Genomic DNA, 13,625 nt, shown 5'->3' on the forward strand with positions numbered 1-13,625 from the left:
AAATGGTCACGCAGCCCCATCTCTCCTTATTTGCCCAGCGTGAGAGAGGTGTTGCTCCTCCTCCTCCTCCTCCTCCTCTCCATGCTGTGTGGCGCTCCATAGCTCCACCACATTGGCTCCCAGTCAGCTACAGAATAGATTTTAAAGTTCTGCTACTGGTTTACAAATCACTGAATGGTTTAGGTCCAGAATACATGAATGACATGTTAGTAGAGGATAAACCCAGTAGAGCTCTAAGAGATCCACTGACTCAGGTCAGATAGTGGAGCTCAGAGTTCAAACCAGACATGGTGAAGCAGCATTTAGCTGTTATGCTGCACACAAGTGGAACAAAATACCAGCAGAACTGAGATCAGCCCTTTTAAGAACTTAAAACTGTATCTATTTTCTTTTACTTTTATTTGCTCTTGCTTTTAACTCTGTTTTTAGTGTTTTGTTTGTTTTTATTCTGTTTTATGCTTCTTTTTTTAATGTTTTGTCTTTATGTAAAGCACATTGAGTTGCCTTGGTATGAAATGCGCTATATAAATAAAGATGCCTTGCCTTGCCTTGCCTTGCCTTGCTCTTTCTCTGCCTGTTATTCAGGTGGAAGGGGAACTAGGGGATTATGGGAAAGTGTCCAAGTCGCCTCCTCTGGCCACTCTCACTTCCTAAGAACAGGTGGCTCTCTTTGTTGTGCGCTACGACCACATGAGTGGAGTTGGTGGGATTCCACATGACAAAGGAAACAGCCAACTATAGATCCAGGATAGGTTAATACCCCCTCTCACCCCATGCCATCCCATCCGCCCCCCCCACCCCCCTCTGCAGCTCCTGTTAGTCATCTCTGGAGTCCCGGCCTGTTCAGGAATGCCAGTAGGGGCAGGATGTCTTTTGTAGAGGGTACATAGTGGGGGATGTTTGCCCTCCCAGCAGGCCAAGCAGCACCACGGGGGCAGCTCAGCAGGGGAGGGGGGGCAGGCGGAAGAGGAGGGGGGCAAAGAAAGAGGAGAGGAGAGGACCACAATTTTTAAAAAAAAAGAGGAAAAAGGGGTTACACTTTATAGGTATTCATAAGATTGACATAAAACTGTCATAACCATGCTGTCATAAACATCAATGAATACTTATGACAGCTGTCGTTAAGTGTCATTCGGTAAGTTATGTCACTTTTGATGCAAAGTTGACATTATTTGAGATGTCCTTGTTATGAGAACTTGACATAATTTTTAAAGTTTGGCAATTAGGTCTGCTATGACAGTTTAAATTGTCTTTATGTCAAGTTGTCAGAACAAAAACATCTCAAATAATGTCAACTTTGCATTAAATGTGTCATAACTTACCGAATGACACTTAACGACAGCTGTCATAAGTATTCATTGATGTTTATGACAGCTGTTATGTCATGGTTATGACAGTGTTATGTCAATCTTATGAATACCTATTCAAGTAAAGTGTTACCGAAAAAGGTGCTTTTCCAAGCTTTGTGTTACAGGCTCCGACAAGCAGGGGGGCTCTTGTATAGACTCCTGAAGCGTGGCGGGGGCAACAGACTTTCTGCACAATCTCCCCCACAAAGAGAGAAAGGGGGGAGTTGGGAGGTGGGGGGGTGTCTGGGAAGGCATTCCTCAAATATCTCTCCTGCCTAGTACCACCACCCTGCCATACATCTCATCTGCTGCTCAGACTGTCACCGTGGAATTTCTGTGAGGTCCAAAAAATACCATCCATCCATCCAGAGAGAGGGGCAAAAGAAAAACGAGGGAGGGCTGGGAAAGAAAGAAAAAACAGAGCCACTTTCTCTCCCCCTCTGTTTTTAACCCCTCTCTCTCTTTCTCTCCTGCTCCTCCCAAAACAAACAGTGCAGCCTTGACTGACTGAGAGTTCAGAGAGCTCGGAGAAGTACAGGAACTATGATTTTTTTTTCCTTCTACTTCTTCTTTTTTTTTTTTTTGGTCTGGTCAGCAAATCCGATGTCATCAATGATTCATAATGTTGTCAGGAGTCGGCTACATCATATCTACAGAAGGCCGGCTCTCCCCTCTTTGAGTCAGCAGCAGGAGAGGAGAAGGTGGAGAGAGAAGTGCAGCCTGCAGCTTCAGGATGAAACGCTCCAGTGTGAGTGAGTGGATTTTCAAAACTCTGGAAACTCTCCACCACTCCGTGATGCTATACACCCGTAAAAAAGTTTTGCGTCTTCATTACACAAATGAGATCGACTGCCCCTTTGACCTGCCTCGTGTCCCGCCACTTGTTTAAGATCCAAATCCACTGAAACCTCAAATTTTTTCCCCCTTCAGATGTGAGAGCCATGATCAGATAGCAGAGGAACAGAACGGGTGCAACACAAGCGTATCTATTTACTTCAGTTTTCATTTGAGCTTAGCTTTGTGCATTCCACTGATTCTCAGAGCGAATTGACTTCAAATATTTGCCTTGATGCCGGCTGCGCCTTTCGCCCCCTCAAACTTCATTAGCTGCCAGAGCGGCGGCGGCGAGGGTGGGCCTCCCCTCCCTCTCCTTTCCCCTCCACTCCTGAAACTCTCTCTTCTTGCACTCTGTGAAAGTCTACAGCGGTGCGTGAAAGGTAAACACGCTGTGCATTCAGAATCACAGGGCTCACTTAGTCTCCTTATCTCTGTGATGAAGTGTTTTCCTCCTCCGAGTTCTCAGGATACAGGCCTCTGCACTTCCCCAAACAAACCTGTCGAGGGGTAGCGGGCGGAGCGGAGCGGCGTGCACGTGCAACAACAACGCGGCCCAGACTCGGGCTTGTTTTTCTTTTTACGAGCTCCACTTTGAGTGCTTCTTGTTTGGTTTGCTGATAACAGCCATGTTGGGGAACATGTGGTGCATGTGTGTTCCATTTGCCCACTAATTAGATTGCAAGGCGGTGCACTGAAGCATGCATTGTAGCCCCCCCCCACACACCACCACCACTCCACCACCCACCACCTCCCCCCCTGCGCCTCCACCCACTCTGCCAGTCCATCAGATAAGGAAGCCATTCTGACTCTCATCAGTTTCCATTATGTAAGGGCAGATTTGGTGGAGTGGAGCTGCGACTGGGAGTCTGATGGGCCCAAAACAAATCATACCCAACTACTGTCTGCTGATACATAAGTGACTATTCCCTTGCTTATAATCGAGTTACCTATGACATGCCTTGTCAGCGATTAACACAATAAGCCGCCCTCATGTTCCACAGTGCCATAATTTAAAAGAAATTAAGGTGGAGGAGGAGGGGGGAGAAATGGAAAATGGATTTCGTTCAGTGGATTGAATTGTGAAGTGGAACTAAAGTCCCGTGAAAACCACAAACATTAAAAAATGAAACGGTGAGCGGCGGTACAGTACAGCCGCAGGTCAGCGTGACCCTGCTGCTTTCCTCTGCACGACCCACAAGAGTCAGAGACTTCAGTTCAAACAGGCAGAGAAACATATGCACAAATGATGACAGAGAGAGAGACAGAGAGAGAGAGATGCTCACAGATGCAAACACTAAACTTCATCTGCTAACAAATTTATGAACAGCCAATTAGCTGCCAATCAGCAGATTCAGTGGCTGCTGAATGAAAGAGCAGAGCTAATTTGGAAATGATACATCGACGGAGCCCGCCCTTCACTCAACCTGGGAAAAAAAAACAACACAAAAACGCTGCCTTCCTTTCCCCCGCAGGGACCGAATTCTTTTTACTGCGTGTGTGTGTGTGTTTAGACACAGGAAACTCATTCCTGACTAATTTGATTAGCTGGAGCATTGTTACTGCTGCCCCCACCTCCTCGTGTCCCCTTGACTTGAGGATCATGGACAGTTTAACGGTCCCGTCGGTGCTGAAATTAGACCCCAAAAAAAGAAGAGTCAAGGAGCAGAGAGAGAGCAGCACAGCTAACCCTAACCCCCCCTCTAACCCCACACCTTCTCCTCCTCCTCCTCCTCCTCCTCCTCTGGGCCATAAATCTCTGACAGCAATAAAGAAAAGGTTAAAGTGGGATTGAAATCTGGGATTAAAGGACCAAACCCTCCTGCAAACGTACACCACGGCCATTCACCGAGCACAAAGGAAGCGTAAGGTCCCCGGTTTTGGGGTGGAACGGGAAGAGAGGAGGGAGGGAGGGAGGGGTGGTGGGGATACAGTAACAAGATCCAGCAAAGCCCTGTACTCTCCTGAGCCCTGCAGCGTAAACAAACAGCTGAGACACACACACACACACACATAAAACCACACACGCACAATCACAGACACACAATCAGAGCTGGCTGTCTGTCTGCCCAGGCAGGGCTCATGCACCTCGGGGCAGCGCACTGACACAGGCTCATCACATTACTGTCTGTCTCCGGTTTCATCAGCTTAAACTATCTCTCTGACAACAGGTTAGCTGCTCAGCCTTCGCCTGGATGTGACAGCTCGCAGCTCGCCGGCCAAATAAGGATCGGTGACGACCTGTAACTCACAGGTCCACCTTGTGTTTTGACCCCTGAGGAGGTGAATCATTTTTTTTAAACGAGGAAGGAACTCACTCACTTGTTTGGAGAGTTAATGGGATTTTTTTAAAGAGGGAATATGAAAATAAAATGGGTGATTAAGATGGACATTTCTTCTTGTAGTGTGTAAAACTGCTGCAGTTTAATGTTTAATGGGGCTCTGGCTCCTCAAGCAAAAAAAACGAATAATAAAAAAAAAAAATACTGTAACTCAGATCAGTATTATACCCCGGCTGCATGTGACTTCATCCTGCAAAGACGAGAAGCGAGGACACTCCAAAACCAAATGGCAGGAGTGAGACATTCCTGCCTCCCTATGTAGTGCCAGAGCGGGAACACATCAGCAGCACAGGCCGGTCGGAGCAGAGCAGGGCCGACACTAGATGGCGCAGTTTCATGTGCAATATGGAGGGGCGGGAGTGAGCATCACTACTACACACACATACACACGCACACACACACACACATTCATGCATGCAATAAACCTCACAGGGTCTGTATGTAGAAGCAACACACTATATGCAATATTAATAAATCTGCAGGTGTGTGAACAGCATATGTTTGGGTTGAATTATTCAGCACAGCTTCTCCTTGAAGCTCTGAGCTCTGAGCTGACTTTCTATCATCTAACTAATTGTATTTCTTTTTTTTTTTTCTTTTTTTTACATTTGGTTGCAAAAAAGAGAAAAATATGTGACACTAACTTCTCACCCACATCCCACATCAAACTCGCAGTGCTGACTTCAGATCAGACAAAAGAGAAAAGACAACACAGCTGCTTTTCATAGACGCGATTACACAGATTACACAGATTACAAAAAACCCATGCGTTGCTGGCTGCACTCACTTGCACTCCCGGTCCTCCAGGTCGAAGTGCGGATTGAAGTTGATGAGGATCCGCTGGTGGTGAGCGGGCGTCGATATCACCCACACGCACCTCTGAGAAGGGGGGTAAGACATGGGGTATCCGGGAGAGGTGAGGTAGTTGGCGGTTGAGATTCTGATGTTGCTTCCACATTTGTCTGCAGAGAGTAAAGAGAGATGATTATCTACTGTATCTATCTATCTATCTATCTATCTATCTATCTATCTATCTATCTATCTATCTATCTATCTATCTATCTATCTATCTATCTATCTATCAAGACATAATGTATAGGGATTTGCATGCACTTCTCCATTCTGTATTATTCATTGTATCAATATGATAATGGAGTATTGTTTATAGTGAGATCATGAAGTAGAGATTTGTTGAGTTTCATCATGATGAAGCACTTTTGGCTCCTTCCACTAAAACAACAGCAGGTTTCAGTTTGAGTTGATGCATAATTCAAACAATGCAAATAAAAAAGGTCCGAGGGGGGAAAACTTTAAAAAGTCACAAAGTCACCAACAAACTACAGGAGAGTTTCTTTCTTCCTCTGAACCTGCTCAAACACTTTGTTTCATCCACAATTGAATAAAAGGCCTGCTGCTGCTGCTGCTGCTGCTGCTGCTGCTGCCATTCACATTCATCCTCATTTGCGCCTGTATTCATCCTTTTTATTACAAAAGCCCGACCCATCTGCTGCTCTAACCTGAGCGCACACCTCCACAAAAAAACAATCTATTAATTGGGAATAAAGCAGAATAAGGAGAAAACAACGCGAGGCTGAAATGAAACTAAAGGGGAAAGGAAACTTGGGGAAGTTCAGCGTGTGGCCTGACTCACTGGGAAATACACAACAACCCCAGCAGCAGCTCTGAGACCGAGAGATGAACGAAAACCGATTCTAAGCATTTAATAAAATCTGAAATAACAAAAATAATTCATGGTAAAAGTCTCAGGAGACTCTGAGGCAGTGAATGAATAAAAAAAATCCAGACATCTAACAACAGGGCTTTTAAAGGGGGCAACGATGTGTTAATAATAAACTCACTGAACAGAAACAAAAGCATTAAAGGAATATTTCAAAATGTGCAATAAAGGCGTAAAAGCGTCGCTTTAGAAAGAAACAGGGGAGGTGTAGGCACTAGGCAGGACGATCAGGTGAACGACCTACGAGTTTACCCGATCAGAGGGAGTTAATCTTTTAAAACAATACCGGGCTTTAGTTAGAAAAGCGTAATTCAAACAGATATCAGATGTCAACACTCACCGTTTTTGAAAGCCTTGACAGCCAAGAGGATTCCCATGAACAGGATCAACACTAATCCACAATGCATCCTTGGTTTATCTCCAGAAAAATAAAATTACGCATAAAAAAAATTAAAAATGAAAAAAAAAATCTCCAAAACCAAACTCCTTTCGAAAAGATGTTTTGGGGGGTCCAATATTCTTCTTTTCTCCTCTCGTTTCGATGAATAAATAAAGCAGAAGCAGAAGAAGTCTGTTTTCTCTCTTTTTTTCCTTCTTTTTAAGCGGAGTTGGGGCTGATCTGATCTGAGAGCGGGGCTCAGGTCTCGGGCATCCTGTCATTCAGCTCCTGGTTCCTCGCTGCTGTGCCGCCGCCGCCGGCTGCTGCTGCTGCTGCTGCTGCTGCTGCGCTCCCCTCTCCAGCGCCGTCCGTGCCATATCCTCTCCAAAGAAGGAGCCCGAGAAGCGCGAAGAAATCTCCCACTCACTCACTCCGATTCCGACCGTCCTTACTCCGTCAAATGCGGGAGGTAATCCGTGGTGGCTGCTGCTGCTGTGGATGAGGAGGATGATGAGGAGGATGAGGAGGTGAAAGACAACAGGAGAGAGATGTGAGCAGGTTATGAACGCAGCCTGACGCCGTGCGCACTGGACATTCCCCCGATCTGTCCAAACCAAACCACCACAACCACCGCCGCTGCCGCCGACTACAGAAAGGCACGAATATCTATCTATCTATCTATCTACACCTCCCTCCTCTTCTCCTTTCCCCCTTACCCCCTTACGGCCTGTGACCGCTCCTCTTCTATAGGCTCAGAGCGGCCGGGGACTCGGAGAGCTTTATGATTGGCTTGATTACAAATAGCCAACCGAAGTGGTAAAAGCCCCGTGTCTTTATATGTAAGCGGAGCTGCACACTGAGTCACAGAGCACCAGCAGTCCGTTAAGTGACATGACTCCCTCTCTCTCTACCTCTCTCTTTTACTCTCTCTCTCTCTCTCTATCCCCTCCCTCCTTCCTTCCCTCTCTCTCTCCTTCTCTCTCTCTCTCCCTCTCTCTCTCTCTCTTCTCTCACAAAAAGGGGAGTTAGACATTAATGGAAGCTGTATAGTGACACGACAGGAGACCCTCCAGGAATATTCAACACCACACAACCTATAACACAACCTAAACCTTAATACATAAACAGGTTATTTTTGGTGAAACATCTGGACTTTGAACAGTTTTTACATGTGGATTATGAGGAATGTTGTAGTAGTGAGTGTTTCCTCAGGATGTTCCTCCTTCCGCCACTGTCTGGGACTGATTATTAGGACTATAATATGACACACTGGAGCTGCCCATCAAGACAAGTTACAGTGCTGCAGCAGTCACTGTCTGTTCTGTTCTGTTCTGTTCTGTTCTGTTCTGGGCCCCGAGCAACAACAACAGACAAAAACCTAACCTAAAGAAGAGAAAATAGTCGATTTCTCTCCTGCACCAGCAGCAGCAGCTGATGATCCAGATGCGCCGACGGTTTAAAACCTGCCCCACAACAGTGACACCATTAAAACCGACACTCCGGAATTTAGGGAAAATCAATTAAAGCGTAAATTATAGCTTTTATAGCCTCGGTGGTTTCACTCCGGGCTGCCCTCACTGGGTCACACTGCATGAATAACACCGGAGCAGGGGCGCGCGCGCGTATGAATGTGTGTTTGTGTGCACCGCAAAAATCCTGCACTAAGACACCGCATAGTTAAGAGAAAATATTAATTTATACCATTTATAAAAACATAAATCTAAATGGAGTTTAAACCAAAAATGGGGTCATATCAGTCTAATGTGATGAAAATGGACAAGAATCTGAAATCTGCAGTGAAATCTAACGCTGCAGTGTTTCATTTAATTCTCCTCTTTGCATTTATAAGTCAAATAAAAACAGCTGCATTCACCTGCGCCTTGAGGACTCGCAGACCGCAGGCATCCAGCCCTCCTCCCTCCACCTCCAGCATGCGTGGAGGAGCAGAGTGGACGATCCGACACACTTCCCCCCCGATTCTCCTCAAATGTCACCAAATCTTCTTCTTCTCCAGGTCCGCCACAAAAAACAAAAAACAAAAAAAAACCCAAATCAACTTATCTCCCTCCCTGTGTCTCGATCTTTCTCTTTCTGTCTCTTTTTGTTAGTTTAAAGCCGGGGTAGAAGCACCAGTCCAACCCGCTCCGGAGCTCCTACCGCGCAAAGACGCACAGCCGCTGCCGGGAGACCGACTCTCCTCTCCGCGTACAGACTAATCTCCTGCCCGCTGATCTCTCCGCGTCTCTCCTTGTTTCGCTCCCTCCCATTCAGCGCTGTCACAAAGTATGAGGTCCCGGCCGGCGGTGAGAGAAGGTAAAAATACACAGTCCCACAGATGTCAGAGAGGGAGGAAGGTAGGGAGGAGGAGGAGGGGGGCAGTAATGCAGATAAAAAAGCAAAGTCCTTACAGGTCTATCGTTAAGTTTCTCTCCCCGTCTCTGTCTCTGTCTCCGTGCGCCACCGCTCTCTCTCCGCTCCTCCGCTGCTTGATGCAAATGCAGAGGGTTTGAGTCCCTGCCAGACCCACACGCCTCTTTACGAGGGATGAGTACGCGGGTGCGCGCGTGATAGCTCGCGTGCGCGTGTGTGTGGAAGAGAGAGAGAGAGAGAGCGAAGGAGAGAGACAGAGAGAGAGAGGAGGGGGTGTCTCTCTGCAATCAAGATGCAGATTTCGCCCTGCTGCTTCTTCTCCCTCTCCAGCAGCCTGTAGCCTGTACAGTCACATCAGACAGAGGCTGCGCTAACGCGACACCATCTCTGCACTGCTGGGTTTTTTTTTTTTATAATCTTATTTTATTTTTGAATAACTCACACAGACTGATTCTGCAGCTTTATCTGCCCTCAGGAATCACACCGCACACCTTAAACACACAGAAAACCTGCAACTCCACCCAGGATCACTCTGGGATTATAAAAGTTTTATTATAGGAGATAAATAAAAAACTGCATTTAAAAGATCACACACACACCACAAAGTCTATATATTCGTATCATAAAGGGTCTATATGGGCTCGTGTGAGCCTTTAGGGGCCAAAGGGTGAATGCATGGTGTTGTATCTCTCTCTGTGTGTGTGTGTGACTGAGTGTGTGTGAGCTGTCTATCACCCACTTTGTTCTGTGCCAAAAATACACACTGACTCGTGAATGACAGCGTATGTCATCCAGCCTGTGATGTGAGAGTCATTAACATTATAGGTGTTGGATATGACAGCGACCAAGCAGGAGTCACTGAGTCAGTGTGTGTGTGTTACCATGGAGAAGAGATGAATGAATAAAACCAGTGTTTGTGGTTTGTTTGTTGGTCCAGATTCAAATAGGATTAAAAAAAACTTGAACTTCAGTGCGGGGAAAAATCCAAACCACAAAGTTGCTGTTTCATTTCATTGAACAAGCATCTGATTCATTCAGAGGGAAAAGATGTGTTTGTTTCTGTTATCTGCGACTGATTGGAAGAAAAACAATGAAACTTAAGCTCAAAAACACCCATTCATAGGCCTACTGTACCATTCTTCTTGTCATTGTGAAATTCTCCAGAAACAGGAAGTGAGATTTCCTGTCGGAGAAAATTCAGCTTCATATAGCTAAAAACTTCCCCAATCCTGTTTCTCTAACCTCCTCTGTCTCTGGGCCTGGGGTGGTGGGAGCTGAGAGGTTGGAGGGGGCTATTGGGGGTTATTATGCCTATAGCAGCTACAGTACTGTAGTAGTAGTGCTTCACTCCTGCCGGCCTGTGTGTGGTGTTAGGAGCCTTGTGCCCTGTAGGGGGCATCAGAGCTGGTGAGAGCCACCACCACCTCCCCACTGCGCTGCTCCTCAGGCTCACCTCACTGTGAGTCTGCACAGCTGGGTTTACAAACAAGTGTCCTGATTAAAGGCTTTTTTGCTGATTTAATCACTATATTCACTCAGACATCCCATGCATCAGCTTTTAAAACCGCTCTCTTACTCATCTTTGTGGCCCAGTAATCTGTGTTTTACATATTATCAGCTCCTTAAAACAAACCAATGTGTTGCTGCTCCTGTTGCCCTGTGTGCAACACAAGGAGCACCGTGTCAGTTCAGGAGTTTGACATATGCTGCATGCACGGAGCGTATTGAGACGTCTTTATGAAAAGTTTTTGTGACACAATAGAGCCAGGAGAGATAAGCCCACACAGTTCCCTCCTGCACGTTATTATTATTTTTTTCTTATTCCTGGAGAGAAGGGAGACAGAAGATCGAGTGGCTTTATTCCCTGGTAATTCTCCGTCTTGCTGATAACACAAATGTTAAAACGGCGGCGGGCATCTCTATCAAAGGCAGCGGCGCTAACTAGCCTTTCGTGTCTTCAGGATAACGCACGAACAATGGCTTAGAGTCATTTCACAAGGGGTGCCAGCCTGTGTGCCGTATCTAAAATGAGGAGGAGGTGGTGGTGGTGGTGGTGGTGGTGGTTGTAATGGAACAATAAAAGAGCCATTTAAAGGATTTGCTTCTTCATATTTATCCGCACTAATCTTTAGTACAGCCCCACGATGAATAATTAGCTCTGGTACAAAAGCAGACATTTCATGGCTCCTGTGAGCAGTGGACTTGATTTCATTAGCCTGAACCTTTATTCACCAGAGTGAGTGAGTGAGTGAGTCAGAGTAAAAACGCTGCAGGTTCAAACCATTTGGCACAAAGTCGTGTTGCATGTGTATGTGTGAGCGTTTCACCTGAAAGATCTACCTGCTGCTGAGGAATCAGACACCACTGGAACAGTTTCTGGTGCTCATTCTGGATCGAAGCTTGGGAGAGAAAAACGAATGAACGCTGTTTCAGACGGGTACGTTACGACTCTCGAACCCCTACGCTTCCACCCACATTAAAACACTAAAAAGGGAGGAGGGAGTGCACTTCAAAAGGACAGCGTCTGCTCCTCCAGAGACCTGTGGGATCAATGCCAAAGGAGCACGGACTCAATCACGGTGGTCCAACATCTTACGAAAACAAAAACACAAAGACTTCCCTTTCAACCGGTGCCAATATCTTAGAAATATCTTCCCCTGGCAGCTCTGAGGTTGAGATGAAGGAAAAGATGTCAGCGATGATTGATAATGACACAGATGTTAACTGCAGGTGACCTCTGAGCTGCTTCTTCAAACCAACCATCCTTTACTCCTTCAAGAAGATCTAACCTGACTTGTCTCTCTTCAGATCTGTGCTGTTTAATCCACTTGGCTTGGACTCTGCTTCCTTATCCTCTTCGGCACAATTTGTCTGGACAGTGGTGAATGGACTGTACAGAATAAAACTCCAGATAGGAAGTGATGTTGGAGGCAGATGATCATAAAAAATCAGCAGGTAGCAGAATAAAACAATCAAGGTTTGACCTGAACTAGCAGCAGAACGTGTTGTCGTCTCTGTATCCGGGCAGATGAGACCTTCTTCCTGTGTTTACCTTCTTCACTTCCACCACCCCTCCGGCCCCATATAACAAGGGAAGAGGAAAGTTTACCAGAGCAAACAGAACGCCCTGAGGCCATTTAAAGGGTAATTAACCGTTTTTTACAATCTGGACCTTATTTCTAGCATAAAATATGATTATTTACTCACCTAGATAACTTTGGTGTCATTACAAGTCGTTCCGATGAAATTAGCTCCAGCCGAGAATATCTGTATAATACGAGTCTACAGGGCAGCGGAATGCAGCCTCTAAATAACACATTATCTGCAGCGAAACTTGTTCATTTCACCAATATGTTGTTATGATACGCTAGTGCTATTCACCTCTGAGTCCGGGGTTAGCTGTTATCAACATCTGGGGTCTGTAGGTTGATCTACTGACCTCTGACCTGGATGATATCATCTCTGAGCGCTGCGCGGCTAATTCTGATTCTGCTTCGGCATTCGGGTCCATTTTTAGTGCAACTAGCCGGAGCTTTAGTGAGTCCAGGTTGCAGAGAGGAAGCCTGTGGAAGCTGAACTTCATCCAGCTGCTCATTTTGTTCTGACAAGTCGGAAACACGCAGAAACGAACCATAGTATTAGCGGTAGCAACAAGCCGCGACATCATCCAGGTCAGAGGTTAGTAGGTCAACCTGCAGACCCCGGATGTTGATAACAGCTAACCAGCTAACTCAGAGGGGAATAGCACTAGCCTATCATAACAAAATATTGGTGAAATAAATGAGTTTCGCGGCAGATAATGTGTTATTTAGAGGCTGCATTCCGCTGCCCTATAGACTCGCATTATACGGATATACGCGGCTCTTGGCTGGATTTAATTTGTTGGAACGACTTGTAATGACACCAAAGTTATCTGGGTGAGTAAATGATCATATTTTATTGTAGAAATAAGGTCCAGGTTGTACAAAACGGCAATTCTCCTTTAACATCCCATTAAAACTCGACCGATCACGCAGCACCCAGTGCATTTTACTGGTGAGGAGACTCAGGGCCACACATTCAGAGCTTTACCTCCATTTTCCGACTGCAGCTGCACAGCGAGGCCCGATATTTTCAGCCCTGCTTGCCCTAAATGAGTGGGTGCCGGATGCCAGTCCCTGATGTCATATCAACCGACGTGTGCCGCACTGATCTCAGTCAGACTCTGCGTCTTTGCTTTGCTGCTGTCACATGCACCATTTAAGCTCTTGGATTTATGCGCTTTACAAAAAAAAAAAAGAGAGAAGAAAACCTAACCCAACCTTTGATATGAGCAGCACCGCATCCATCTTGGCGGCGAGGCAAGTTCCCCGACTTGTCAGGGACATCACACACTCTGGACTTTCATGTTCGCTTACGAGACGACAAAATGTGGTGTTTCACCCACTAGCAGGAATATTTAAATGCATGTTCCCATTCCACTGCATTACGGAGAGGATTAGAGCTGCAGACCATGAACTTTTTAAAAGACCTTGTTACCTACTAATCATACTGTGTTCCACATTCTCCTCCATGACAACCACGATGAAGAGCCACAGGCAGAGGGAGGTTATTGTGTATGTGAATAGAGCAGG

At 46.1% G+C, this 13,625-nt stretch overlaps 1 protein-coding gene across 4 annotated transcripts in view; it reads right to left on the reverse strand.

The window, feature by feature from the left end:
* Positions 1 to 8,622, reverse strand: part of nrp1a (neuropilin 1a) — a 69,796-nt gene extending 61,174 nt beyond the window's left edge. For 2 of the 4 annotated variants that reach the window (XM_085762574.1, XM_085762572.1), the window contains exons 1-2: positions 6,604 to 6,782; positions 5,313 to 5,487 (exon numbers count right to left, since the gene is read on the reverse strand). In XM_085762574.1, coding sequence (XP_085618700.1) covers positions 5,313 to 5,487; positions 6,604 to 6,670 — 242 coding nt within the window. In that variant the 5' untranslated portion in view covers positions 6,671 to 6,782. Of the gene's footprint in view, positions 1 to 5,312; positions 5,488 to 6,603; positions 7,135 to 8,515 lie in introns of those variants that run through there. The other 2 variants (XM_085762575.1, XM_085762573.1) reach the window with 2 other exon arrangements.
* Between the last annotated feature and the right edge of the window lie 5,003 nt (positions 8,623 to 13,625).

Source organism: Trachurus japonicus, chromosome 20, assembly GCF_045865225.1.
Source record: "Trachurus japonicus isolate A0001 chromosome 20, Traja_1.0".
Classification (NCBI taxonomy): Eukaryota; Metazoa; Chordata; class Actinopteri; order Carangiformes; family Carangidae; genus Trachurus; species Trachurus japonicus.